The sequence below is a fragment of the Cynocephalus volans genome, chromosome 6 (assembly GCF_027409185.1).
Source record: "Cynocephalus volans isolate mCynVol1 chromosome 6, mCynVol1.pri, whole genome shotgun sequence".
NCBI lineage: Eukaryota > Metazoa > Chordata > Mammalia > Dermoptera > Cynocephalidae > Cynocephalus > Cynocephalus volans.
In genome coordinates, this window is record NC_084465.1 from 97,933,097 (window position 1) to 97,958,047 (window position 24,951).

The 24,951-nt window shown below is 48.8% G+C and overlaps 1 protein-coding gene across 5 annotated transcripts in view; it reads left to right on the forward strand.

Moving 5' to 3' along the window:
- Positions 1-24,497, forward strand: part of FLYWCH1 (FLYWCH-type zinc finger 1) — a 38,308-nt gene extending 13,811 nt beyond the window's left edge. For 2 of the 5 annotated variants that reach the window (XM_063100694.1, XM_063100693.1), the window contains 9 exons: positions 486-561; positions 1,281-1,711; positions 2,192-2,662; positions 3,764-4,222; positions 4,392-4,655; positions 14,841-15,104; positions 15,992-16,264; positions 17,351-17,423; positions 23,463-24,497. In XM_063100694.1, coding sequence (XP_062956764.1) covers positions 1,387-1,711; positions 2,192-2,662; positions 3,764-4,222; positions 4,392-4,655; positions 14,841-15,104; positions 15,992-16,264; positions 17,351-17,423; positions 23,463-23,502 — 2,169 coding nt within the window. In that variant the 5' untranslated portion in view covers positions 486-561; positions 1,281-1,386 and the 3' untranslated portion in view covers positions 23,503-24,497. The other 3 variants (XM_063100696.1, XM_063100695.1, XM_063100698.1) reach the window with 3 other exon arrangements.
- The last annotated feature ends 454 nt before the right edge of the window (positions 24,498-24,951 follow it).

Sequence of the window (24,951 nt, forward strand, 5' to 3'; positions counted from 1 at the left end):
CTCGGCGTTACCTGTCCGATTTCCTTTCGACCTCTCGGGGATGCGGGCGTGTGGCGGGGGCGGAGCGGGGGGGGGAGGCTCTTATGACCCCACCCCCACCCCCACCGCCTGCCGCTCAGCGCCTTCGGCCTTGGTTGCGTCCTGTCGGGACCCTGGAGCTGACCAAGCCTTTGGGAAGCTGATTGTGGGTCCCCAGACAGGGGAGCCTCGGGGTAGAAATGGGGACCAGTGGGAATTGGAACCACAGAACTTGGGGAGGGGGTGACAGTTCACTAGTGGGGAAGCTAAACATATCACGGGGTGCTGCAGTCTTGTTTCCCAGCTATTACTGAGAGGTGGGAAAGACCCCACCATCCACTCGCCCACAAAAGACAAAACGGCCACCTCACACTGGTGACTGAAGCCGCAACTCCCCAAGGCCCCGGTGTGTAGCGCTGCCCAGCCCTGCGCCGGTGCCCCAATGTGCATCCTTTCTGCCTCTCCAGGCTGGAAGCCGAGGAGCCCCCAGTGACCTCGAGGGATTCTCCAGACTCCTCCACAGCCGGTCCCCGCCCAGCTGAGGTAGCGCCAGCAACAGCTCAGGCTCAAGGTCGCCGCTCTCATGGGGCCCCGGCATCTCCTGAGGGCTGGGGTGGCCTGGGACCTTCCGACTAAGATAGGGGCTGGGTCTGTGTGAGCCCAGGAAGTCCCACCTCCCAGGGCCAGGCTTCAGCGCCGTCCTCTGCGAGTGCTAGCGCTCCCTGGCCTGTGCTCCTTGAGAAGGGTGCATGGTGTCAGAGTGAAGTGTATGGGGCACGTCCCCAGACATCTCAGTGGAAACAGGGTTCAGCTTCCTGCCTGTTCAGCCTCAGGCATATGCTTGGTCTCTGGTCTCGGTGTCCTCACCTGGAAACTGGGTCAATAGAATCGTCGACTTTCATAACAGGGGGCTGGAAGGTTAAAGGGAAAGGCGTGGGAAAAGCTCAGCACGTGCGTGCGAGGCTTAATGGGTTGTTGCTCCGTTATTGGTCCATTAGTCTCCCGGACAGCCCGTTTTGAGAGGCGTTTATTGTGCACGTGTTACAGGTGGGGAAAGTGAGGTTTGGATGGGGAGGTGATGTGCCCAAGGCTGCCAGGAGAAGCCCCAGCCCAGGGTCCATAGCTCCATGAGGTCCCTCCCCAGCCTCTCAGCCCAGGGGCACCGAGGCAGCCCCATCTGCCCCCACCTCCATCCCAGATCCATTTTCTGAGCCCCAGACCCCAGGGCTTCCTCTACTGATGGATTTTGTCTCCTCCCTTAGGACGGAGCCCCTGGACTCCCAGGTTCCTTGCCAGGGAGGAGCAGGAGGAGGAGAAATCCATCTGCAGGGCTGGGTGTAGCCTGAGGGACAGGCCATTGGTCCCAGAATGCCCCTGCCTGAGCCCAGTGAGCAGGAGGGTGAGAGCATGAAGGCCGGCCAGGAGCCATCCCCTGAGCCGGGCACAGATGTCATCCCGGCATCTCCCAGCAAACCCAAAGAGTTCTCCAAACTGGTCCTGCTGACGGCCTCCAACCAGGACGGGGATGGAGTGGGCTCCAAGCCCAATGGCATGCACCGTGTCATGTCCCTGGAGATGTCTGGCCCCCCCACCCTCACCAGCACCCTCCAGGTCCTGCCAGCCAAGGAGCAGGGGGGGTCCATCCAGCCAGGCCCCTGTGCCCTTGAGCAGAAAGGCAGCAAGCTGGACACAGGTGAGGCATCAAGGCCTGCTGCCCCTGGCCCACCCACCTTGTGGGCCTATATGCTCAGACTGGGCCCTGCATACTCCCCATTCTAGTGGGGTAACCTTGGCCACCCCATCCCTGCTCCCAGCTGAGCCTTTTGGTCTCTAACCATGGTCCCAGGGTGGCGTGACGATCACACAATAGTCCCTGTGCTGTATACCAAATCCTGGGTTCTGGATCCTTACCAAGTTCATGGGAATTGCAGTGACATGCAGAAAATTCCTTCAGATCCTTAAGAATGCCCACCACCACTCCCACCTTCCAAGCCAAATCTGGCCTTGAGAGTCTGGACTTCTTGCCTGGCATCCAGGCGCACGAGGAGACCACCCCCACCCACAGTGACCCTGCCCTGCTCCAGAGCACCCCAGTCACCCTCACTGGCTCTCCTTCATGCCTCTGGCCTTGAGTCTTGCTCTGGGTGAGCTAACCCAGCCCCCCTCCCCCCAGCAGCCCTTAAGCCCCTGGAGTTTCTGAGGACCCCGTTTGGGGGCCGCCTGCTGGTGCTCGAGTCGTTCCTGTACAAGCAGGAGAAGGCTGTCGGGGACAAGGTGTACTGGAAGTGCCGGGAGCACGCCGAGCTGCGCTGCCGGGGCCGGGCCATCACCCGTGGCCCACGAGCAACAGTGATGCGGGACCACTGCCACCCGCCAGATGAGAAAAGCCTGGAGGCCCGGCGCCAGAGGGAGAAGCTACCCAGCCCAGCCCTGCCAGAGGGCTTGAGGGATCCCCAGGGTCCCGAAAACCCTGGAGGCCGACTGCAGGAGCCACTTGAGGGAGTGGACCCATGGCTGTGCCCTGAGGAGCTGGAGCCTACCCCTGAGCTGGCGCTGAGCAAGCTGGCCCCAGAGGAGCACCGGGCACCCCAGGTCCTGCCACTACTGAGCTTGCCTCCCAAGAAACGCCCAAGGCTGGGGATGGGTGAGTACCCACCTCTGCTGCCTCCACTCTGGGTGGGTGGGAACCGTGGGCCCTATCCATACCCAGATAGAAATGTGGGGTCCTGCATGGTTTTTTTTAAGTGTTCCCAAAGTCGGGGCTGGCTGGTTAGCTCAGGTGGTTAAAGCACAGCCTTATAACCCCAAGGTCATGGGTTTGGATCCCTGTACCACCCAGCCACCAAAAAACCAAGAAATGTGCTCAAAGTCAAAATGGCTTTTTAAAATACAAACGTGTTCAAATGATCATTCAACCCATGGGACAGAACTACTGCTCCTGAACTGGTTGTGATCTGGGTGAACTTACAGAATTTTCTAACGCAGCTGGGTCTGGTGTGTGGCCCAGAAATCTGAATTTTAACAGCTCCCAGGCAATTCCAGCATCCTCTAAATATGGGAAGGACGCCTTGTGGAAAAGTCTTGGGCTTGGGGTCCCAGGTTCAAATTCCTGCCCCAATTATGATATCCTTGTAGCCCCAGAAGCTTTGCTTAATTTCTGGAGTTTCAGGAGCTTTATCCTGAGATGGGTGTGATAACCTGGATTGTTATGGAGACTGTAGATTTCCATCCTTGGGAAGTGCTTTGCACCAGCTCAATGGGGGTGGGGGTGAGGCTCAGGAAGGAGTAGATTGGAGTTTCTATGCTTGTTTTTATTACTATTTATTACCAGTAACTAGGAGATGGGCATGGGATGAGCAGGCCGGGTGCCGCCTGACCCAGAAAGGATTTAAGGACCTAAGGCAGCTGCTGCACTGGGGACCTGGGCCAGGGAGGGGAGGGCTAGAAAGATACTTATTTTTCACTGTGTATCTCTTGGTACCATTCGAGTTTTTCAGTATGTGTATGTATTATTCAATGAAATTTTTAAACAAACCCTAAAAAAAAAGTATGACCAGGAATGACTGACAACATAAGCTGCTGGATCACAGCCCAGTGTGGTCCCTTTGGAGTGTGACCTTGGATGTGGTTCCTCCACTGACCACTAGGAGAGACTGCACCTCCTCTTTGGGTCGCTTGTGGGGGTATCCAGTGGCAATGGGGAGTGCACATCAGTCCCCAGCTCTGGCCCGGGTGCCTCCTGCAGGCCAGGCCTGGTCCCTCGAGTTCCTGAGGACGTGCTACGGTGGCAGCTTCCTGGTGCACCAGTCATTCCTGTACAAGCGGGAGAAGGCCGTGGGTGACAAGGTGTACTGGACGTGCCGCGACCATGCACTGCACAGCTGCCGCAGCCGGGCCATCACTCAGGGCCAGCGGGTGACTGTGATGCGCAGCCACTGCCACCCTCCTGACATGGAGGGCCTGGAGGCCCGGCGGCAGCAGGAGAAGGCCATGGGGATGCTGCAGTCCAGGCCGGATGACCCCCGGGGCCAAGGAGACAAGGTGCTCCAAGGTGTGGACAGTCTGCTCTACCGCAGGGGGCCAAGCACCTTGACTCTGACCAGGCCCCAGCCCCGAAAGCGAGCAAAGGTCAGAGGTGAGGGGCTTCCGGCCCAGCCCCAAGACTTGCAGGGATCCCCTGATGAGGACCAGGATGCTGACCCGGGTGAGTGCTCATCCTTCATCCTTTGGGATTCCCACGGCCCCCAACTGGCCTCGCCTGAGTCTTACTTCTGAGGTCTAGGGAGGTAAGGGCGGGTGGGAGGAGGCCTACCCAGCCCTGTCCTCGCCTTCGCCAGGCCCCCTCGCCTGACTGCCTCTCCTATTTCCCCTAGGAGGCCCTGAGTTCCTGAAGACCCCCCTGGGGGGCAGCTTCCTGGTGTATGAGTCCTTCCTCTACAGGCGGGAGAAGGCCGCGGGGGAGAAGGTGTACTGGACGTGCCGGGACCAGGCGCGCATGGGCTGCCGCAGCCGGGCCATCACCCAGGGAAGGCGGGTGACTGTGATGCGTGGCCACTGCCACCCGCCCGACCTGGGGGGGCTGGAGGCCCTGAGGCAGCGGGAGAAACGCCCCAACCCAGCTCAGCGAGGGAGCCCAGGTAGCTGAGGACAGACTGGGAACTGGGCCCTGGGCAGAAGGCAGGAGAGCAAGGGCACTTCCCCCACCAGCAACCACCCCCCTCTTTCCTCCATGAACATTTCGGAAGGAGTTAGTCTTTTTTTTTTTTTTTTTTAAGATGACCGGTAAGGGGATCTTAACCCTTGACTTGGTGACTTGGTGTTGTCAGCACCACGCTCACCCAGTGAGCGAACCGGCCATCCGTATATGGGATCCGAACCCGGGGCCTTGGTGTTATTAGCACCGCACTCTCCCGAGTGAGCCACGGGCCGGCCCCCGGAAGGAGTTAGTCTTCTCCATATTCCATTTCCTCGCCTCCCACTTCTTGGCCTAGCTGGTTCCACTACTCGAGTGTGTCCTGCTCTCATAGGGTCCCCCCGCCCTCCCACTAAGCCCAGCCACACCCTTCCACCTGACCCACCCACGATCTCAGCAGCAGTTTGACAAACTCGTGCTGCCTTCCCTCCCCCCCACCTCCTTTATGTTTTTTAGAATTGATAGTACGATTGTCACAGCATAAGTGGACGAATACAATTCCCAGTAACAAGCCTGTCCTATGTCTGTCTGAGTGGCTAAGGGCAGAGGAGGTGATACGTACATGTGATCAATTTCTTCTCTCCCCAGCCACTCTCCACACATACCTGAAACCGTCCTTAAAGGGACCTGTGAGGAGGGTCCCACTATTCTTTTCCTCTTCCTCCACCTGGTCCCAACAGTGCCTGGCATTTTGACTCTTAGGGTCACAGTAACATAAATGTTCCTGTCCTCATCTGGCTGAGAAGAGCCATCTCGGCTGCGCCTTCTCAGCTCACCCAGCACCTCATTCGTGCCCACGAGGCATCTGCCTCCCCTTCCAGAGGCTCTTGTCCTATGATTTTTGAGTTGGCTGAGTTGCCATTAGGGCCTTCTGGCCCTACTCAAACTTGAGATCTATGATTTTTTTCTTTCTGACTCTCTCTGTCTATTCCCTTTCCCGTCAACTTAATGTACAGTGAGGTGATGCCACAGGGTAAATAGCTGCCCTCGCCTTGTCCGCACCCCCTGATAACAACTCTGAGCGGGTTCGGCTGTTCTTTAGGGTTTTGACTATGCCTCTGCTGTTGTTCACTGGTTTTTCAATTTCCTTGTTGCCTGTTGACTTCCAACAGGGGAAAGTCTGGCTCTTGGTGCACGTGCTGCACGGGTTCGCTGTCATTTGATTATGCAGACTGTCTGCGGGGATGACAGCATCCTGCGGTCCCCTCTCCTTCCTCGTGCAGCTGTGTTTTCCCTGCAGTTTCTATCTGCCGGTGTTCTCTGTCCCCATCGCTTTCCCTGCCTCTCTTCACACCTTGTGTGGATCAGATATCAAACAGCTCCAGGTTTTGCCTTCCAGGAGCCTCGGGCCTTCCCCAGCCTGGCTGGCCGAGGCCGGCCCGCCTTCACCTGGGATTCACTTTACCAGACTCCTGCTTCTCTTTCTTGGGTTTCTCCCTTGTTTTGTCATTTGGGGAAATCCCTCCTCTCGTCCCTCCTGAGCCAGAGCCCTGGGCGGTGACACCTCTGAGACCTGGAGTGACTGAAGATGTCCCTAGCCTGCCCGTACGCTTGGCTGAAAGTGCAGCTGTTGGCGGAGGGCCAGAATGGCGCTGCTGTTTTCTGATGACTCAGCCTATGTCTGTGACTGGCTGAGCCAGAAGCTTTAGGTCTTCTCTCCACCCTGCTGCACCTACTGTGCTGGGTGCATGAGGGGCCTTTCCAGGCCACCCCTTGTCCCTTCAATGCAGAGCAACTTTCTTGTGTCCTATAACCCCCTGTCATTTCTTTTATTTATTTATTTATTTATATTTTTATTTTTAAAAATTTTATTGTGTCGATATACATTGTGGTTGATTATTGTTGCCCCTTACCAAAACCTCCCTCCCTCCTCCCTCTCCTCCCTCCCCGCCAACAATGTCCTTTCTGTTTGCTTGTTGTATCAACTTCAAGTAATTGTAGTTGTTATATCTTCTTCCCCCCTCCCCCGGTTTTCTTTCTGTGTGTGTGTGTGTGTGTGAATTTATATATTAATTTTTAGCTCCCACCAATAAGTGAGAACATGTGGTATTTCTCTTTCTGTGCCTTACTCGTTTCACTTAATATAATTCTCTCAAGGTCCATCCATGTTGTTGCAAATGGCAGTATTTCATTCGTTTTTATAGCTGAGTAGTATTCCATTGTGTAGATATACCACATTTTCCATATCCACTCATCCAATGATGGACATTTGGGCTGGTTCCAACTCTTGGCTATTGTAAAGAGTGCTGCAATGAACATTAGGGAACAGGTATACCTTCGACTTGATGATTTCCATTCCTCTGGGTATATTCCCAGCAGTGGGATAGCTGGGTCATATGGTAGATCTATCTGCAATTGTTTGAGGAACCCCCATACCATTTTCCATAGAGGCTGCACCATTTTGCTGTCCCACCAACAATGTATGAGTGTTCCTTTTTCTCTGCAACCTCGCCAGCACTTATCGTTTAGAGTCTTTTGGATTTTAGCCATCCTAACTGGGGTTAGATGGTATCTCAGTGTGGTTTTGATTTGCATTTCCCGGATGCTGAGTGATGTTGAACATTTTTTCATATGTCTGTTGGCCATTTGTATATCTTCCTTAGAGAAATGCCTACTTAGCTCTTTTGCCCATTTTTTAATTGGGTTGCTTGTTTTTTTCTTGTAAAGTTGTTTGAGTTCCTTATATATTCTGGATATTAATCCTTTGTCAGATGTATGTTTTGCAAATATTTTCTCCCACTCTGTTGGTTGTCTTTTAACTCTGTTAATTGTTTCTTTAGCTGTGCAGAAGCTTTTTAGTTTGATATAATCCCATTTGTTTATTTTTCCTTTGGTTGCCCGTGCTTTTGGGGTTGTATTCATGAAGTCTGTGTCCAGTCCTATTTCCTGAAGTGTTTCTCCTATGATTTCTTTAAGAAGTTTTATTGTTTCAGGGTGTATATTTAAATCCTTAATCCATTTTGAGTTGATTTTAGTATACGGTGAGAGGTATGGATCTAGTTTCATTCTCCTGCATATGGATATCCAGTTATCCCAGCACCATTTGCTGAAGAGGCAGTCCCTTCCCCAGTGAATAGGCTTGCTGCCTTTGTCAAAGATCAGAAGGCAGTAAGTGTGTGGGTTGATTTCTGGATTCTGTATTCTATTCCATTGATCAGTGTGTCTGTTTTTATGCCAGTACCATACTGTTTTGGTTATTATAGCTTTGTAGTATAGCTTAAAGTCAGGTAGTGTTATGCCTCCAGCTTTATTTTTTTTGCTCAGCATTGCTTTGGCTATGCGTGGTCTTTTATTATTCCATATAAATGTCTGGATAGTTCTTTCCATTTCTGAGAAAAGTGTCTTTGGAATTTTGATGGGGATTGCATTGAATTTGTATATCACTTTGGGTAGTATGGACATTTTCACTATGTTGATTCTTCCAATCCAAGAGCATGGGATATCTTTCCATCTTCTTGTATCCTCTCTAATTTCTCTCAGCAGTGGTTTGTAGTTCTCATTATAGAGATTTTTCACATCCTTGGTTAACTCAATTCCTAAGTATTTTATTTTCTTGGTGGCTATTGTAAATGGGCAGGCTTTCTTGATTTCTCGTTCTGCATGTTCACTATTGGAGAAAAGAAATGCTACTGATTTTTGTGTGTTGATTTTGTATCCTGCTACTGTGCTGAAATCATTTATCAATTCCAAGAGTTTTTTTGTAGAGGCTGTAGGCTGTTCGATATATAGGATCATGTCATCTGCAAACAGGGACAGTTTGACTTCATCTTTTCCAATCTGGATGCCCTTTATTTCCTTCTCTTCTCTGATTGCTCTGGCTAGTACTTCCAACACTATGTTGAATAGGAGTGGTGAGAGTGGGCATCCTTGTCTAGTTCCTGTTCTTAAAGGAAAAGCTTTCAGCTTTTCCCCATTCAGGATGATATTGGCAGTGGGTTTGTCATATATGGCTTTAATTATGTTGAGATACTTTCCCTCTATACCTAACTTATAGAGGGTCTTTGTCATGAATGAGTGCTGAATTTTATCAAGTGCTTTTTCAGCATCTATAGAGATGATCATATCACATTTATTGATTTGCATATGTTGAACCAACCTTGCATCCCTGGGATGAATCCCACTTGATCGTGGTGAATAATTTTATGTATGTGTTGCTGTATTCTGTTTGCTAGTATTGTAGTGAGGATTTTTGCATCTATATTCATCAAGGATATCGGCCTGTAGTTTTCTTTTTTGGTTGTATCTTTACCTGGTTTTGGTATCAGGATGATGTTTGCTTCATAGAATGAGTTTGGGAGATTTGCATCTGTTTCAATCTTTTGGAATAGTTTGTAAAGAATCGGTATCAATTCCTCTTTGAATGTTTGGTAAAATTCTGCTGTGAATCCATCTGGTCCTGGGCTTTTCTTTGTTGGGAGCCTTCTGATAACTGCTTCAATCTCCTTTATTGTTATTGGTCTGTTCAAATTTTCTACGTCTTCATGGTTCAGTTTTGGGAGCTTGTGTGTGTCCAGAAATTTATCCATTTCCTCCAGATTTTCAAATTTGTTGGCGTATAGTTGTTTATAGTAGTCTCGAATGATTCCTTGTATTTCAGATGAGTCAGTTGTAATATCACCTTTTTCATTTCTAATTTTTGTTATTTGAATCTTCTCTCTTCTTTTTTTTGTTAGCCATGCTAATGGTTTGTCAATTTTATTTATCTTTTCAAAAAACCAACTTTTTGATTCATTGATCTTTTGTATTGTTTTTCGGGTTTCAATTTCATTCAGTTCTGCTCTGATCTTAATGATTTCTTTCCGTCTGCTAACTTTAGGTTTGGATTGTTCTTGTTTTTCTAGTTCTTTAAGGTGAAGTGTTAGGTTGTTCACTTGCCATCTTTCCATTCTTCTGAGGTGAGCATTTAATGCAATAAATTTCCCCCTTAATACTGCTTTTGCAGTGTCCCACAAGTTTTGGTATGATGTATCATTATTTTCATTAGTTTCAATAAATTTTTTGATTTCCTGCTTTCTTCTTGGACCCATATGTCATTAAGTAGAATGCTGTTTAATTTCCATGTGTTTGTATAGTTTCCAGAGTTTTGTTTGTTATTAATTTCTAGTTTTAATCCATTGTGGTCTGAGAAAATACATGGGATAATTCCAATTTTTTTGAATTTATTGAGACTTGATTTGTGACCTAATATGTGATCTATCCCGGAGAATGATCCATGTGCTGATGAGAAGAATGAATATTCTGAGGTTGTTGGGTGGAATGTTCTGTAGATATCTGCCAATTCCAATTGGTCTAGAGTCTTGTTTAGATCTTGTGTTTCTCTACTGATTCTTTGCCTAGATGATCTGTCTAATATTGACAGTGGGGTGTTCAGGTCCCCTGCTATTATGGTATTAGTGTCTATTTCCTTCTTTAGGTCTAATAGAGTTTGTTTTATAAATCTGGCTGCTCCAACATTGGGTGCGTACATATTTATGATTGTTATATCTTCTTGATGCATCAGTCCTTTTATCATTAAGTAGTGTCCCTCGTTGTCTCTTTTTATGGTTTTTAGTTTAAAGTCTATTTTGTCCAATATAAGAATAGCTACTCCAGCTCATTTTTCTTTTCTGTTTGCATGGTAAATCTTTTTCCATCCTTTCACTCTTAGTCTATGTGAATCTTTATGGGTGAGGTGGGTCTCTTGTAGGCAGCATATCGTTGGGTCCTCCTTTTTAATCCAGTCAGCCAGTCTGTGTCTTTTGATTGGGGAATTTAAGCCTTTTACATTAAGAGTTGTTATTGAAAGGTATTGATTTATTCCTAGCATTTTATTGGTTGTTTGGTTGTCTTAGGTGTCTTTTGTTCCTTGCTTTCTGATTTTACTGTTTGGTTTCTTTGTTTGTTGGTTCCTTAGGTTGTAGATAGCATTTTTGTTTGTTTGTTTTCTCTTCATGAATGCCATGTTTATTATACTAGTGGGTTTTGATTTTTCTTGAGTTTTTATGGCAGTGGTAGTTATTTTTCAGGAACCAAACCCAGTACTCCCTTGAGGATTTCTTGTAAGGGTGGTCGTGTGGTGGTGAACTCCCACAGTTTTTGTTTGTCTGAGAAATATACTATTTGCCCTTCATTTCAGAAGGATAGCCTTGCAGGTTAGAGTATTCTTGGCTGACAATCTTTGTCTTTTAGTATTTTGAATATATCATCCCATTCCTTTCTAGCTTTTAGGGTTTGTGATGAAAAGTCTGATGTTAGCCTGATTGGGGCTCCCTTATAGGTGATTTGACGCTTCTCTCTTGCAGCTTTTAAGATTCTCTCTTTGTCTCTGAGTTTTGCCAATTTGAGTATAAAGTGTCTTGGAGAAGGCCTTTTTGGGTTGCATACGTTTGGAGATCGTTGAGCTTCCTGGATCTGAAGATCTGTGATTTTTCCTATACCTGGGAAGTTTTCTGCCACTATTTTGTTGAATATGTTTTTAATGCAATCTCCGTTTTCCTCCCCTTCTGGAATACCCATGACTCAGATATTTGAGCGCTTAAGGTTGTCTGATATCTCTCTCAGATTTTCTTCAATGTCCTTGATTCTTTTTTCTTTCTTTTTGTCTGCTTGTGTTATTTCAAACAGCCCATCTTCAAGTTCAGAGGTTCTCTCTTCAACTTCAACAAGCCTGCTGGTTAAACTGTCCGTTGTGTTTTTTATTTCGCTGCATAACTTCTTCAGTTCGGCAAGTTCTGCTACATTTTTTTTCAGGACATTGATTTCCTTGTACATTTCCTCTTTCAGGTCCTATATACTTTTCCTTGTTTCATCATGATGTCTAGCTGAGTTTTCTTGTATCTCATTCAGTTTCCTTAGAATTATCACTCGAAATTCCTTGTCAGTCATTTCAAGGGCTTCTTGTTCTATAGGATCTAGAGTTTGAGATTTATTAACTTTTGGTGGTGTACTTTCTTGATTTTTTGTATTTCTTGTATCTTTTTTTTGATGTTTATTCATTGTGGCAGGGGTTTTCACAGTCCACCGATTTGAGACTATTGACTAACTAAGATGTTGCTGTGGTTGCCAATTGGGTATGGCTACCTCCGTGACTGCTCAGTTGGCCTCTAGTGCCTTGTGTGTGTGGTTGCCTCGGGTCTTGGGCTTCTCCGGGGAGCCACCTCTCTGGTCAGCTTGGACTCTGTTGGGCTGCTGGATCACAGGGCGGTACTGCAGGGTTTGTGGTCTCTGCTGAGCTTCCACTTCCCATGCAGGACTTCTCCCTGTTCTGTGCGCTCTGGCCCAGGCTGCTGGATCATGCAGTGGCGGCCCCACAGGGTGTGTGGTTTCTGTCGAGTCTCCGCCTCCCTAGCCGGTCGTCTCCCCACTCTGTGTGCACTGGGCTGGGCTGGGACGTGTCTTCTGCAACCCTCGTCTATCGGCCGGGCCTTCAAGACCGTGCTCGGCACCGCCTCACCCAGGAAGTCTACCAGGTTTCTGCTAGGCGCAGACAACTGGTCACTCTGGGTGCCTTTGTAGCACTGTGTAGATCTTTCTCAGGACTTATCACCTTCCTCCTGGTATCATGGTTATTTGTGTACTTGTCTTATCTCCCAAACTGGAGGTGAGCTCCTCGGGGGAGGAGCCCACAGCACACGGTTCACCTTTGAATCCCCCCGGCGCAGACCAAGTCCGGTGCCCACATGCAGTCAGCTCTCTGGCAGGTTCAAGCGAACTCGGGAATGCTCCGACCACACTATTCCTAACCAGAAATCGGTTAGGCGTTTTTCCAAAATGGTGGCCACAGAGATGGTATCTGCCTCCCGGTAACAGGAAGTTTACCGGGGGCCGGAGCCCAGGGTGCGGTGGAGTGACAGTCGGCCCAGCCCGTACTGCCTTGCCCTCCCGACACTGGCCGGGGACACCCCACGCCCCCAGCCCCACCAGAAAACCGCGGAGGGAGTGGGAAGGGAGGCCGGCACGCACCCGGGAAGCCCCGTGCCGTGGCAAGCAAGTGGGAAGTCTCAGTGAGGAGCCGAGCTGGGTGAGGAGGACAGGCCTGGCCGAGCCAGGCTGGAGCCGCCACCACCTGAGAAAATGGAGGCTGCCTCGGGGCCGGTGAGTGGCCCAGTGGGGCAGGCGGAAGCCGGGCGGGCATCTGCCCCCCGAGCAGGGCCAGGCCGGGGGTCACTCACGGGGCTGGGCCGGGCCGGGCAGCTCCCTCTCTGCCTCCATGTTGTCGCCGTCCCCGTCCTCAGCCGCCACCTCGGGCTGCTCACTTGGTCCCGTGGTCCGGCTCGGGCGCTCCCAGGAATCTTCTTTTATGCCGGTCTGAAACCTCAAATCCTGAATAGGGCAGCTGGCTGCTGCAGCTAAGAAACAGTTCTTTTCCTGCTCCACACTTCAAAGCTGTTGCCTGTAAATGAGGCAGCCTCTCCTGCCAAGGGCAAAGTGGCGGTCAGCCCCCACCCTCCCTGTCATTTCTTTCCATTGCTTCTGTTAGCCAAATGTTGATCCTCCCAGGAGGACTGATTATTTTGGGGGCACCATCTGAGGTTTTCCTCAATTTTGTTTTCCAATCCTTCTATTTAATTTCTTAAGTGTTTGCTCTTAAAGTTGAACGTCTCCTTCACATTCCATCCAATCTCAGAGTGTGGCAGCCTCTCTCTCTCCTGCCTGGGCAGCAGCCTGTGCTCTCGCGTGCCTGGTGTCAGTCCGTCTGCTTTGGACTCTGTCTTGCAGGATTCAGCTCCTCTCAAGTGTCTGGTGATGCTTGGCGGGCTGGTCTTTTGCAGGTGAGGCTTTGACAAGCGCTGAATGTGGCTTAACTGCAGGGGCTGCGGTGGCAGGTGGTATTTCAGACGCTGGAGCCCAGGCCTTGCGTCTCTGGATCTTTGGGCTGGTCAGTGCCCACAGGAGGAACCTCCTGCCCAGCGGGCATGGAAGCCTGGCTGCTGGCAGGGGAAGCAGGTGGAAGAGTGGGTGCCCCACATGCCGACATCATCCCCCTCCCTGTGAGCCAGCGCCTCCCCCCAGAACTTCCTCTGCCAGGCGCAGGCTCCTTTGGGCTGCCCACCTTGTCGGATTGCTCTTCAAACAACCACCTTCCGAGGAACCCCAAGCCTCCAGTCCCCAGGCTTGGCATGGCCTCTCCCCATTCTCAGGCTGGGTCGAGCTCTGGTTGGCCACATCCCTAACCACATGCCACATCTCTCCAGCCACTTGCATTCTATCGGCATTTCTGGTCTACTGTCCTCTCTGCTCCAAATCTCTGGCCCTGTGTCCTGTGCTTCTTTAATTCCTTGATGGACGTTTTAATCAAGTGTGGAAGGAGGTGAAATGCCCCATGGTCACGTAGCTTGTTTCCCCCAGTCCAGTGTCCCTACCAGTTCCTCCTGGCTGGCTCTGTCCCTCTGTCCCCTTCTGCTCCCTTCTGGGCCTCGCCTTCTCTGCTGCCTCTAAGGTGGCTCCACAGCCCAATGCCTCTGCCTGGCCCTCGCCTCTTTCAAGCTTTCCCACTGCCCTGGCTTCTGTGGCTGCGTGCTGTGCAGATGCCTCCCCAGGCTGTCTCTAGCCACCTCTGAGTGGCCCCTGTGCCTGGATGGAGGCAGGGAGTCCTCTGAGCAGAAGGCCATATTCAGAATAGTGGAGGCTGCTCCCTGCTGCCTCCAGCAGCCCTCGGGTGGGATCTCCACCCAGACTGAGCATTGCTCACTGCCCACACCCCCCATTTAGCTCCTGAGCACTTTGTCCCCAAAGGGCCATTGCCCTGTTCCTCTAACTGAGCAGGTACAGCACACCCTGCCTGCTGGCCCTCCGTGGGTGCCTAGGACAGATGAATGACCATGGCCAACACCACCTTCCTGCAGCGTCGGGAGGTGGGGGAGCCCAGCCTCTGCCTGCAGGGGCCTCACTTGGTCAGTCTCTGGCCTCAGGAAAGGGATCCCTGGCGGCCAATGGCCTGATTGGGCTTGGGGCATGGCAGGGTCTGTGTCCTGGGCTCCAAGGCCACCTCACTGTGAGGAGGGGTGCAGGCGTGGGATGGGGTGGGTGGGTGTCACTCCAGGAGCCATGCTGTACCTGGCTCTGAGAACACGGGCACCCCACACACACTCCTCCATTCCCAAGGCCTGGGCTCAGGCCCCCTCCCTTGACTGCCTCCATTTCTCTGCAGGAGGCCCTGAGTTCCTGAAGACCCCCCTGGGGGGCACCTTCCTGGTGTATGAGTCCTTCCTCTACAGGCGGGAGAAGGCTGCGGGAGAGAAGGTGTACTGGACATGCCGGGACCAGGCGCGCATGGGCTGCCGCAGCCGGGCCATCACCCAGGGCCAGCGGGTGATGGTGATGCGCCGGCACTGCCACCCGCCCGACCTGGGGGGGCTGGAGGCCCTGAGGCAGCGGGAGCAGTTTCCCAACCTGGCCCAGTGGGAAGACCCAGGTGCGGGCAGGAGGGGGCGGGCAGGCACCAGGCCTGGTCTCCCTGCTGCCCAGCAGGCCCCGGGGTTTGAGCCCCAACACAACACAGAGGCTCTGCTGGGACGTTCTGTCCGAGCCAAGTACAGTGGTCTGTCCACCCAGGCTGGGAGCTCCTTGAGGGCAGGGGCTGTGTCTGCGGGCTCCATGCCTGGAACTGGCTATCAGTTGCAGAATCCTGCTCAGACCACTAGTGCATTACTGGCTCCCACATGGGGTGGTGCACCTGCACCTGGGGCCCCTCTGCCTGCCCTCATTAGGTCTTTCTCAGGTCTGATTTCCATCTTCTCTCCCTGCCCCATGCTGTCCCCAGCAGCTTCTGCTGTCATGTGGTTCTCTGTGGCCTCTCCAGCCCCAGAATTGCTTGGCCTTTCAGTTCAGCTTCCTAAAAGTCTGGGAGTCTGATTGCCAGCTGGGTGGACACGGAGCTGGGAGGCCTTGGTGCACAGTTCAGGGCAGCCACGGCCCCCCAGAGTGCCCCCACTGGCCTCTGCCCTGGGGTCTCTCCTGCAAGCATGGAGTTAGGGGCCTCCGGGAGAGCTTGTGGTCCAGGTGGCTGCAGGCCAGCCTCTCCAGGCAGCGCCAGAGCTCTTGGAACGGGATGGCTAGTCTGTGTTTGAGGGTGTCAGGGCTGTGGGCCTTGGTCTGGTGGGCCTTAGCTTCAGTCCCCAGGGCTCTGAGGTGCAGGCAGAGGGCTGGAGGGCAGGGACCAGCGTGGATCCTGCTGGGGAGTTGCAGTTTCCTGCCTGATGGGACAAGGGAAGCCCTCTGTCCCTGGCACCCAGGCCCAGGCCCCTGCATCCAAGGCCCAGGCTCCGGTCACCCCACTCATGTTGTCACTTTCCCTTTCAGGAGCCCTCCGGCCCCTGGAGTTCCTGAGGACTTCCCTCGGGGGAAGGTTCCTGGTGCATGACTCGTTCCTCTACAGGAAGGAGAAGGCGGCTGGGGAGAAGGTGTACTGGATGTGCCGGGACCAGGCTCGGCTGGGCTGCCGCAGCCGGGCCATCACGCAGGGGCAGCGGGTGATGGTGATGCGCCGGCACTGCCACATGCCCGACCTGGCAGGCCTGGAGGCCCTGAGGCAGCGGGAGCGGCTCCCCAGACTGGCCCAACAGGAGGACCCAGGTACAGGCAGGGACAGGATTCAGAGGTGGGGGATACAAAAAAGCTGTGGGTGTCTCAGACTCTGCCAGCCCAAGGACAGACACTGCCACGGTCAGGCACCCTCGAGCTCAGTTGGTTACAGTGCAGTGTTGGTAACATCAAGGTCAAGAGTTCGGATCCCCGTACTGGCCCACCACGCATCCCCCCCCAAAAAAACAACTCCTACGCTAACTAGCATTTTCTCTCTTTTCTTCTATTCTGTGAGATCTTTTTTTTTTTTTTTTAAAGATGACCGGTAAGGGGATCTTAACTCTTGACTTGGTGTTGTCAGCACCACGCTCTCCCAAGTGAGCTAACTGGCCATCCCTATATAGGGATCCGAACCCGTGGCCTTGGTGTTATCAGCACCACACTCTCTAGAGTGAGCCACTGGCCAGCCCTATTCTGAGAGATCTTAACTTTTCACAGATCGTAGTCTCTTTTGAAAATCTGATGAAGAATATAGACTACCCCAAAAGAATGTACTAATGTTTGTATGTGTGCACACACACAAAGTTTTCCAAGTTATTAATTTCATTGAATTGGAATGGGTCCTCTTCACATAAACAGAATATGAATCCAGTCTGTAGAAAACATTATGGGTCTCACACTAGTTCATGTGAATGTCATAGACCACATTGTGTAAACAGAGAAAATGGACCCACGTTGTATGAAACAATCCAAAGAAACTTGATTTCTGCTTTATAAAAAGGAGATTTCCATGAGAAAGCCACTACTTGGCTTAAACAAGAGCCAGAAGTTGTAGAGTGGCTTTGGCACAGTGAAGGGCAGCTTATCTTTAATATCTAGTTGATTCCTAGTTTGGTCGATGACGAGAGCTGAAGACCGACTCTTAGGCTCTCAAGCAACTTATTTTGCCAGGCACAGGTAGTTTTGGGTGTTAGGAAAACCAAATTCCTAATGACTCACCAAATCAGAGTCACTCTACCTGGCTTTCTTTACCCTCAAGGTCTTGAGATCATCACTAACAAGATGTGTGCCATTGGTTCTATCTGCTTCAACAATGAAAGAATTATTAATTCATGTTTTCAATTTTTTTTTCCTTAGAAAAGATAAAACTTCTGCCTAACATTCAACTGTGCTCCAAGACTTGTTCTCCAGAAAGCCAGCAGATGTGTGGGTAATTGTATGAGTCATCCAGTGCTGTGTCACAAATTATTTCAGAACCTAGTGGCTTAAAACAACAAATATTTACTCTCTCTCATAGCTTTCGGGGGTCAAGATTGCAGAAGTGGTTGGGCTGGGTGATTCTGACTCAGGGTCTCTCATGAGGTTGAAGAAAAGATGTAACCAGGGCTACAGTCATCTGAAGGCTTGAGTGGGGTAGAAGATCTGCTTCCAGAATAGCTCATTTAATCACAGGGCTGTGGGCTGGAGGCCTCTGTTCCTCACCACATGGACCTCTCCTCAGGGCTGCTTGCGTGTCCTCAAACGTGGTAGCTATCTTCCCCCAAAGGGAGTGATCCAAGAACCAGTGGAGCAAGAAGGCAGCCGCCAACAGCAGCAGAATTCCTATTCTTCTCAAGCACCCATGAGCACTCTCCAGGATAGACCATGTCTAGGCTGTAAAATAAGGCTCCATAAATGTAAAAGGATTAAAATCATACAAAGTATGTCTTCTGACCCCAGTGGAATGAAATTAGAAATCAATAATGGAAAGAAATTTTGGAAACTCACAAATATGTGGAAATTCAACACCACACTCCTAAAAAAAACCAATGAGTCAAAGAAACTATCACAAGGGAAATTAGAAAATACTATGAAATGAATGAAAATAGAGACACAACATACCAGAACTTATAGGATGCAGTGAAAGCAGTGACTAGAAGGAAACTTATGGCTATAAACACTTACATTAAAGAAGAAAAGTATCAAATCATTAACTTAAACTTGCTTCTTGTTAAGACACTAGGAAAAGAAGAACAAATTGAGGGCCGGCCTGTGGCTCACTTGGGAGAGTGCGGTGCTGATGACACCAAGGCCACGGGTTCGGATCCCTACATAGGGATATCCAGTTAGCTCACTTGGGAGAGCATGGTGCTGACAACACCAAGTCAAGGGTTAAGATCCCCTTACGGGTATCTTTAAAAAAAAAAAAAGAAGAACAAACTGAACTTAAAGCAAGTAGAAAGAAGGAAGTAAGAAAGATTAGAGCAGAAATGAATGAAATAGAGAGTAGAAAAATAATAGAGAAAATTAATAAAACAAAAAGTTGGTTCTTTGAAAGCATCAAGAAAATTAACAAATCTTTAGCTAGACTGATCCAAAAAACTAAAAAGAGAGAGAGAAGAATCGAATTATTAAAATCAGGAAAGATGGGACATTACTACTGACCTCACAGGGAAATAAAAAAGGATCCTAAGGGAATATTACAAACAATTGTAAGCCAACAAATTAGATAATTTACATGAGATGACAAAAATTCTGGGCTGGCTGGTTAGCTCAGTTGGTTAGAGCACAGTATTATAACATCCCCATATAGGCCAGCCGCCAAAAAAAAAAAAAAAAAAAATCCTAGAAAGACATAAACTACTGGAAACTGACTCAAGAAGAAATAGAAAATCTGAATAGACCTACAACAAGTAAAGCAGTCAAATTAGTTATTTTAGAACTTCCCACAAAGAAAATCCTAGGCCCACTTGACTTTCCCGTGATTTCTACCAAACATTCAAAGAAGAATCAACAGCAGTTCTTCACAACCTCTTTCCAAAAATAGAAGAGGAGAGATCACTTCCCAATTTATTCAGTAAGGCCAGTATTACCCCAATACCAAAATCAAGCAAAGGCATCACAGGAAAACACTGTCTCTTAGGAATATAGAAGCCAAAATCCTCAACAGAACACCAACAAACAGAATCCAGCAACATAAAAAATTATTATTCACCATGACCAACTGAGATTTATTCCAGGAATGTAAGATTAATTTAACATCCAAAACTTAATGCAATCCACCATATGTGCAGAATAGACTTATCATAGCAGGCCTGAGACTGCTGCACCTAGGATTGCCCGCTTGCGAGTCTGGCCCTTAGCTGGTATCTGGGAACTTGACTGGTAAACATTTCCCTTATTGACATAATACTGTGCCTAAATGATAATAGTTGTTCACTCTTACCTGTTTGTACAAAAAATGTGATTTTTGGTGAACACCAGCTTTTCTTCTGAGTCTGGAATTTCAGTGACTGCAGTCATGATGTGCTTACCTGGCCAACCCCCAATAAAAACCCTGGACTCCTAGGTTCAAGCAAGCTTCCCTGTTGTACAATACTTCACATGTGTTGTCCCAACTTGTTGCTGGAAAATTAAGGACATTCTGCGCAACTCTGGGGGACAGGACTTTTGGCAGCTTCTGCCTGGTTTTCTCTGGACTTCACCCCATGTACTTTTTTCTGTTGCTGATTTTGCTTTGTATCTTTTCACTGTAATAAATCTTAAACATGAGTATGATTATATGCTAAATCCTGTGAGTCCTTCCAGTGAAATGACCAAACCTGGAAGTAGCCTTGGGGGCACCAGCACACCATATTAATAGAGTAAAGGACAAAATCCATATGATCATTGAATAAATGTGAGAAAGCATTTGACCAAATACACCTTTTCATGATGAAACACTCGACAAACTAGGAATAAAAGGGAGCTTCCTCAAACTCGTAAAGAACACCAATGAAAACCCCACAGCTAACATCACACTTAATGGTGAAAGACTGAATTTTTTCCTCTAAAATCAGGAAGAAGACAAGGATGTCCAGTCTCACAACTTATAGTCAACATTGGACTGGAGGTTTTAGCCAGCACAATTAGACAAGAGAAGGAATTAAAAGATATCCAGATTGGAAAGGAAGAAGTTAAACTGTCTCTATTTGTGGATGATGTGATCTTATATATATGAAATCCTAAGGAATCCACTAAAAAAAAAAAAAAACTAATAGAACTAATAAACAAGTTCAGCCAGGTTGCAGGGTACGAGATCGATATACAAAGATCAATCGTATATTTATATGTTTAGAATGAATAATCCAAAAGTGAAATTTAGAAAACAATTCTATTTACCAAAGCATCAAAAAGAATGAAATATTTAGGAATAAATTTAACAAAAGAAGTATAAAACTTGTACTCTGAGAGCTATAAAACACTGTTGAAAGAAATTAAATATCAAAATAAATGGAACTACTCATATATCCCATGTTCGTGGATTGGAAGACCTAAAATTCATATAGAAACTCAAGGAGCCCAGCATAGCCAAAACAATCTTGAAAAAGAAGAACCAAGTTAGAGGACTCACATGTCTCAATTTCAAAACTTACCACAAAGCTACAGTAATCAAGACAGTGTGATACTGGCATAAGGATGGACACATAGATCAAGAATTGACAGCCCAGAAATAAACCCTCAGTGATCAATGGATTTTCAGCAAGCATGTCAAGACAATTTAATGGGAAGGAATTGTCAGCAATGGTTCTGGGACAACTGGATATCCACATACAAAAGGATGAAATTGTACCCCTTCCTCACACCATATACAAAAAATAACTTTAATTGGATCATAGACCTAAATGTAAGAGCTAAGTTATAAAACTCTTTAAAAGAACAAAAAGATAGTAGTAGATTTCTGTAACCTTGAATTAGACAAAACTTTTTAGATAGAACACCAAAAGCACAAGCAACCAAAGAATAGAGAAATTGGACTTCATCAAAGTTAAAAACTTTGTGGTTTGAATAACACTATAAAGAAAGTGAAAAGACAACCCACAGAATGGGAGAAACTATTTGCAAATCATATATCTGATAAGGGACTTGTATCCAGAATATATAAAGATTTCTTGTAGGGCTGGCCCATGACTCACTTGGGAGAGTGTGGTGCTGATAACACCAAGGCCACGGGTTCAGATCCCTATATAGGGACGGCTGGTTGGCTCACTTGGGAGAGCATGGTGCTGACAACACCAAGACAAGGGTTAAGATCCCCTTACTGGTAGTCTTAAAAAAAAAAAAAAATGCTTATAACACAACAATGAAAAGACAACCCAATTAACAAATGGACAAAGGATCTGAATAGACAGTTTTCCAAAGATTTAGTTTCTTTGATGAATTCAATGAAGTCCAAGATATATAAATGGCCAATATGCATAATGAAATATGCTCAACATCATTATCCTTGGGGAAATGCAAATCAAGACCACAATGAGATACCACTTCACACCTACTAGGTTGGCTATTTAAAAAGACAGAGAAAACCAAGGTCAAGGGTTCAGATCCCTGTACCAGCCAGCCACCAAAAAACAAAACAAAACATAAACCACATCATTTTTAGAAGGCTGGCTGATTAACTCAGTTGGTCATAGTACAGTGTTATAACCAAGGTCAAGGTTTCAGATCCCCTTACCAGCCAGACGCTCAAGAAAAAAAAAAAAAAAAGACAAACTTAAGTGTTGGTGAGGATGTGGAGAAATTAGAACCCCATACTCTCTTGGTGGGGATACAAATGGTACAACCACTTTGGAAAATACCTGGCAGTTCCTCAAAATATGAAATATAGAGTTACCATATGACCCAGAAACTTCACTCCTAGGTACATACCCGAGAGAAATGAAAACGTGCGTCCACACGTAGATGTACTCAAATGTTCATATCAACATTATTCATTTTTTAAATTTTTATTTTTATTTTTATTTTTTTTGTGACCGTGCTCAGCCAGTGAGCGAACCGGCCATCCCTATATAGGATCCGAACCCGCGGCGGGAGCGCTGCTGCGCTCCCAGTGCCACACTCTCCCGAGTGAGCCACGGGGTCGGCCCAACATTATTCATTATAGCCAAAAACTGAAAACAACCCAAAATATCCATCAATGGATGACTGATAAATAAAATGTGCTATATCTGTACAATGAAATATTATTTGGCCGTAAAAAGGAATGAAATACTGATACATGCTACAATGTTGATGAACCTTGAAACCTCATCTTAAGTGAAAGAAGCTAGTCACAAAAGAGCACATGGTATATATAATTCCCTTTATTTGAAATGTCCAGAATAGAGGCCAGCCCATGGCTCATTCAGGAGAGTGCGGTGCTGATAACACCAAGGCCACGGGTTCGGATCCTTTATAGGGATGGCCGGTTCACTCACTGGCTGAGCGTGGTGCTGACAACACCAAGTCAAGGGTTGAGATCCCCTTACCGGTCATCTTTTTTTTTTTTAAAAAAAGAAAAAAAGAAATGTCCAAAATAGGCAGATCTGTAGAGTCAGTAGATTAGTGGTTGCCAGGGGCAGGGGAAGTTGGGGGTATTGGGGTGACTGCTAAAGGGTGTGGAGTTTCTTTTTGGGGGTGGGGAGATGTTCTAAGAGTGATAGTGGTGCTGGTTGCATAACTCTGCAACTATATTAAAAACCATTGAATTGTACACTTTACATAGGCGGATTTTATGGTCTAAATTATAGCTCAATAAAGCTACTAAAAAAAAAGGAAAGAAGTCACAGTGACTTTTATAACCACTGTCACACACTGTCACTACTGCTTTATCCCCATAGTTAGAATCCAGTCACGTCAGCCAGATCACTCAAGGAGAGGGGCGTTGGGCTTCTCTGCCTAAAGTGAGGAATACCAAAGACTCTGTGAACAAACTCACTACAGTGGTAATGGAGAGCTACGTTTCTTGACAAAGAGCTTTGAAAAGGCCAGGGTGCAAGTCCCCGGCCCTGATGCATGGACGACTGCCAGGGCAGGAGACAGGACTTTTCAGAAGTGTTGGGTGTTGGTCTGGCCTGTGGCTCACTCAGGAGAGTGTGGTGCTGATAACACCAAGGCCACGGGTTCAGATCCTATATAGGGATGGCCGGTTGGCTCACTTGGGAGAGCGTGGTGCTGACAACACCAAGTCAAGGGTTAAGATCCCCTTACCGGTCATCTTAAAAAAAAAAAAAAGTGTTGGGTGTTTCTTTCCACAACACACTAGTGTAGAAATCAGGGAATTCTCAAAGTACATGTTATTAAGCAGCCTCATCTTTTAAAGGAATTGATATGATGTAAGTACCTGTGTGTGTGTAAAAATGATGTAGCCATAGCCAGTGGTTATCCTAGGAAAAGGATTTCAGGAGTTCTTAACATGCTATATTGTCTATTTCCACCATGTTTTAGTCTTTGTCATGAATATGCGTTTCAGGAACAGCGAAGATGTAAAACTGGACAGTGAGTCCCAATGAGGCGAAATTCCTCCCAGCACAGGCAGCTTCCCATCTCCGCAGGCATTTCCCATCCACTTAGAGTTGGCTTGACGGAAACTTCTTTTCATGCCTCCAAAGCATCAATGGACTTCACGTTTCCTTGAGGTCTCCCGGGAGAAAGGCTTGGATGGTATCCTTGGGTCAGCCGAGAACAGTGCTCGGAGCTGGCGGCTTGCAGACATGTATGTCATGGGACAGGGCGGTGGCCACCGGCGCTTCTGACCTTTGAAGGATCTGAAGAAACATCTCTGTTCTGCTGCTCCGAGCCCATCCATTTTCAGAGCACGTGACTTTGCCAAGGACTTTCCAACTGGGTGTGGCCCTGCTTCAGCTCAAAATGAAAAGTGAAACGTTGTTGTGGAGCCAGGGCAGGTTTGGGGAAGTTCCCGCTTCTTTCTTCAAACTGAACTGCCCTCCGTAGACCAGTGCAAGCCACAGCAGGTCTTTCTGGACAGGTGCCAGGTGGGCCTTGCTGGCCTCTGGCTGCCTCCTCCCGGGATGCAGCTGTCCCCAACAGTAACCTAGCCGGCCAAGCCAGAGGCCTCACCGTACCCTCTCTCAGACTTTCCTTTCTGTGTCCACAATCCCCGTGGCAGGTGTCACTCCTGACAATGGGAGCCAGCCAGATGCTGGCAGGCAGCCAGCACTGGGCAGACACGCCCTGGCTCAGGCCAGCTGCCTCCTGAGTTGCCCGTGTTGATCTGAAGCCTGAGGAGACGGTGGAGGCGCGTTGCCTTCCTGTTGGGGGTCTCAGCAGAGCGCCGGCTCAGCAGGTCCAAGTGAGCAGTCTGAGGAGCGGTGAGCAGACACCCCGGGAACTCCAGAGGTCTTGCTTGCTAACACAGCCACGTCCTCCATGGAAGGACCTTGCCCCCACCCTGTAGTTGAAGAGAGAGCACCCAGCCTAGGCACCCCCTCTCCTGGCACACTGGCCGTGGTGCCTGCCATCCTGCTGTGGGATAGTGACAGCTTGGGGACCCCCCGCTGTCCCTCTGCTTCTATGTTTCCCCAATAAATCCTATTTTATATCTCACCTCATAGAGCTGGTGTGTGTCTACACTCCCTTTGCCACAACAGCTGACCACCACGAAGCCACACACTCTGTGTGTCTCAGTGTCACGTGCTCGGGAAGTGATGGAGTTTTGGGTTGGACAATGCCCAGGGGGAGACTCCCACCCATGGGCAGTGGCGGTCACCTGGCCCAGATGTCCCCTGGACCAAGATAAGGTGGGGCGACGTGCAGTGGGGACCCCTGGAGGGGCTGCTGAGGGATCTGTTGCCAGCGCACAGGGGTGGGTAGCACCTGCTGGCCCCTCCCTGGCCCTGCTGGGACAGGTCATGGTGCTGAAAGGGAAGTCTGATTCTCTGCCACCACCTCTCAGCCTGTCTGAGCCCTCCCTGAACTTGTTTACACAAGCGGGACAGGCC